This window comes from Urocitellus parryii, chromosome 2 (assembly GCF_045843805.1).
Source record: "Urocitellus parryii isolate mUroPar1 chromosome 2, mUroPar1.hap1, whole genome shotgun sequence".
NCBI lineage: Eukaryota > Metazoa > Chordata > Mammalia > Rodentia > Sciuridae > Urocitellus > Urocitellus parryii.
In genome coordinates, this window is record NC_135532.1 from 188,332,915 (window position 1) to 188,337,198 (window position 4,284).

The window sequence follows — 4,284 nt, forward strand, 5'->3', positions numbered from 1 at the left end:
TGGCAGAATTGTTGGTTTAAAATGTAGGAGAGACATTGTAAAATCTGTGTATTGTAAAAAAAAAAAAAAAATCAGTCTGGCTGAAGCACCAGGAGATTGGAGAAGGGTAAGAAATCAGTGTTGACAGGCGATCATACTTCAGTCTTAAAGGGAATCTTGGAATTTATCCAGAAAACCAGGATTATAAGCAGTGGATTAACATCAAATTTATGTCTCAGAAATATATTCAAAAGGAAAAAATGCTTAATTGCTTGCTTACAAGGTATTTCCATAATCCAGATGACAAATTCCTGTGATCACAACTAGGAGAGTAACAATGGGGATGAAGAGGAAGGTTGGATTACAATAATAATAAAGCTATGGAATTCATGGACTTGCAGAGGGCAGGCAATGAAACAAAGAGTCACCCCTGACACCACAGTGTATAGAGGGAGATCCACTATAATAAGAAATGAATAGGGCAAATGACTGCAGAGGTAAAGACATAAATGTTAAAAAGTAAAACTTATGAATTCTGCCTTGGCCATGTTGAGTTTGAGATACTACAGTGTGTTCCAGCTGGAAATGTTGAGTATGTGTTCTAATGATCAGAAAAGATATGGGGTGGAGAAGGAGGATGGAGTCATTGGTATAGATAAGAACACTCTAATTCTATATCCTAGGAACAGAGATGATCACTTAAGATGAGTGTAACAATAACTTCCTTCTCTTCCCACTATCCAGAGGAACAAAAGTATTTTTAAACAAATTTTTATTAACCCATTTGGCTGTATAAATAGAGGTGATCATAAGGTGACTTAAAGCTCCATAATTGAAATATTGTCATAAACATCATGAAGTAGGCTTATTTGTACTTGCTATTTTTTCTTCTGGTTTGCTAAATTTGCATAACTTATTAGATCTCAGTGTGTTTGATATTGAGATAGAATAATATTTTTCTAGGAATACAAAACAGAAAGGGTTCCTCTCTATATTTTTTTCACCCATTGAACATGATCAGAATTTTCTTTAGAGATAGGGAAACAATGAGCATAAATTGTCTTGAGAATACCATCATTATTATATCTTGTAAGGAAGGAGGATAACAATGAATTAGACACTGTCAAAGGCCAGATGGATGATGTATTTTTGTTATTTGGCAAACTATGGTAAATTTATTTAATAAAAATTATATAGTAGCCACTATGAGGCAGACAGTTAAAAATACAGGATTTTGTTTTTAACTTCCAGGGGATCGTAGTCTATTATTTAGCTAGCAAGTACACTTGAAATAGTTCTCCTTAAATAGGTACTTCATCAGCTAAAATACACAGTCATAGTTACATTTTACTAAGAAAATTAATAAGCATGATAAGAAATCAGACATTAATCTCAAAGAACTAAGAGGTCATTGCTTTCAAAGAGACAGAAAGTTAAATTTAATCAGAATTTTTTGTTTGGACGCTTTGGAAAAATTTGAGCAGTGCATTTGATCCCTTTGTTGCTTTCCTGATGGTTGGATTCCTCACAGACTTTGTTTTGGGAGGTGGTGACTGACTTTTATTTGATCTTTCAGGAAGTGGTTGGTGATCTTTATTGCATATAAACTCAAGCCAGGAGACCCCTGGAGGCAAACAGTGGTAGCTAAGGACCTTGGTGACTACACAGCCTGAGAGGGCAGATGGAGCAGAGTCTTTTAAAGAAGGGAGTAAGGAGGGTAAGGCAAAAGAGGAAGAGGATGGAGAAGAGGAGGCAGAGGAGGAGGAGGAAGAGGAGGAGGAAGAAGTAGAAGGGTTTGGGTTCTCGGATTGTAGCAGAGTACTACTGTTTTTTTTAACATAAAGTAGCCAGTCAATAGCCTGGGGCTGCTGACTTGTGACTTTCTTCTCAGGGCATGTCAACCACGTTTTCTTCATATTGAGCCCTTGGATGATATTTGATTCAGAAGAGGGTAAAATCTGTGATATCTTCTTCATTTCTTCAATACTGTCATCAGGGACTTCGTCAGGTTGATTTTCTTTCAGAGGTAATGAAACATAAGAATTCTCTGGCAGGCAGAGGATGAGAACTAATTTCACCTTTATTTTCCCCTCAAAATTGGCCTCAGGTGCTGGTATGGCAAAAAGTGTTGCAGAGCGAGGATCTCTCTTTCCTGAAATATGTCTACATTGAGACTTTATGCAGGAAGCACAAACCAAACAAACCGTATACATTGTTGAAAGGCGGGGACCAGGCCGAGGATTTGGCTTTCCCCTCATTCTTCGAAAAAGAATTTGCCTAGAGAGATCCTTCTGGATTCTGGTCTTGGAGATAGAATTGACAATTTTATTTAACACTTGCTCAGGGACTGTTCCACCTTTAACAATGCAGGGATTACTACAATCTAAAGTCCAGGGAATTTCTTTATCTGATTCTTTCTTTGTACTAAAACTGAAGCTGCTTTTACTGGATAGTCTGGAACCTACTGTAGATATGTTCCTGAGGCCGTGTTTGGTGCTTGATGGTGATATGCCTATGACATTTGGTTTCAAATGATGGGATGATGGTAGTTCTGTGGCTTTGTATTTGCCACTTTGTGAAGTGCCATTCTGAGACTTGGAGTGACAAACTGGTGTGCTGAAGGTCTGAAAGTTGCGGTCAAAGGTAAATACCGTCTGAGACTTGGACTGGAACAATGGAAAACTCTGAGGCTGGTGGAAAGAATGTGGATGCCTTAATTTTAAATGGGACAAAGGTAAACTCAGAGGATTGGAACTGAAGTTCAACACAGATGTTTTCTGAGATCTGGAAGTAGGTAATGGTGAACTTAGAGTCATTTGCTTTGACTGCAAAAAAGGTGATGTGGGAAGGTAGTTAAGTGTTTCAGATTTGGTTTCGAGTGATGGTGAGCTCAATGATCTCTGATTGCGTTCCATTAAAGATGTCCAAAGGCAGTCCAATGAAGTTGTTTTCTGAGATTTTGATTGAAGTGATGTTGAGCCAAAGCATCTTTGGTTTAGTCCTAAAGAAGGTGATGTATAGATGATTTTTAGGGAAGGTGCTTCTTGGTGTTGAAGAGCAGAAAATGATGAACCTGGGACTCTTTGATTAGACTTCAGTGAAGGTGATGTACAGCAAATGTCTAGGCTTGAAGATGAAGGTTTGAAGAGGGGTAGTTTTGAGCTTAAGGCTGTTTGATTGGCCTCCAGTGTTGATGCTGTCTTGTTGAAGTCAGATGAAGATATAGTCGGAGGTTTGGGATGCAACAAAGGTAAATTTAGGTCTGTTGAAATGGGATTCGATGATCTGCGATAGAGGTCTGGTGAAGGTGTGCCTGGATATTTAGTGTCAGATAATGATGACTTCATAGTCCTGATTGGGAAGCTCTGTGAAAGTGTCACTTGAGATTTGGGCACTTGAGAAGGCAATATTGAGCAGCTTTGGACCATCTTGTTAGAGCTTAAGGAAGGTGCTACAATGTTTTTGCTATGGGATTGTACTTTGACCACAGGTTGGTTTTTATGTTGATTTAGTTTTTCAGCAATGAACTTTTGTCTAAATGAATGGGCTTTGGTCTGTTGGTAAGACTGGCCTAATGGCAAAAACTTTTGATCATAACATGCTAATGGCAACATCTTGTACGGTGGTGGTGTTCTTTTTAAAACCAGTTCCTATGTATGGGGATGTTTTAGTAGCTGTTAGAGTCTTTTAAGCCAGATCCTATTGGCAATGGACATTTTTAAATAAATACTATTTAGTAGTTTCTAACTTCTATCTTGCCACTCTCTGTTAATTGCCAAAATTCATAGGATGATTCAAGATTAAGGTATAGATGAGATTGGGTGGGGGGGAGTCAACATTGGAAATGATCCTTGGTCTTCTCTTCAATTTCCAAGAGTGTTTTTCCTTTTGAAGAAATAATCCCTGTTAACAAAATAGTGAAGAGAGTTCAGAAGAAATCCTGATAAGTAATTAATTTTCTTTAAAAACTGTGTTGTGACTAGAGCACATTCTTTAGAGCAAATCCCTGTCACTAACTGTGTCTGTGTTTAATATCACAGTGTATCTTAGTGTTAATTAAACCATCTAAATCCCAACTGACCATTTGTAAATAGGTAAATATAACATTTAATTTATTAATCTAAAAACTAAATAAGATAATGCATATAAGATATCCAACTGTGCCCTGGATATAATAAGCATTCAATAAAATGTAGCAGCTATTACAGGGTGCTCTTTTAATTATTGCATTCATTCAAAATATCTTGACAATTTTCTTGGGTAAAACAAGAGAATCTTAGAGAAAGGTGAACTGGAAGTTCAGAA

General features: G+C 37.3%; 1 protein-coding gene across 1 annotated transcript; it reads right to left on the reverse strand.

The window, feature by feature from the left end:
- Window positions 1-1,418: 1,418 nt before the first annotated feature.
- Window positions 1,419-3,593, reverse strand: Csnk2a2ip (casein kinase 2 subunit alpha' interacting protein). Its single transcript, XM_026393988.2, has one exon. It carries the CDS (start codon window positions 3,591-3,593, stop codon window positions 1,419-1,421), a length of 2,175 nt encoding a protein of 724 aa, XP_026249773.2.
- Between the last annotated feature and the right edge of the window lie 691 nt (window positions 3,594-4,284).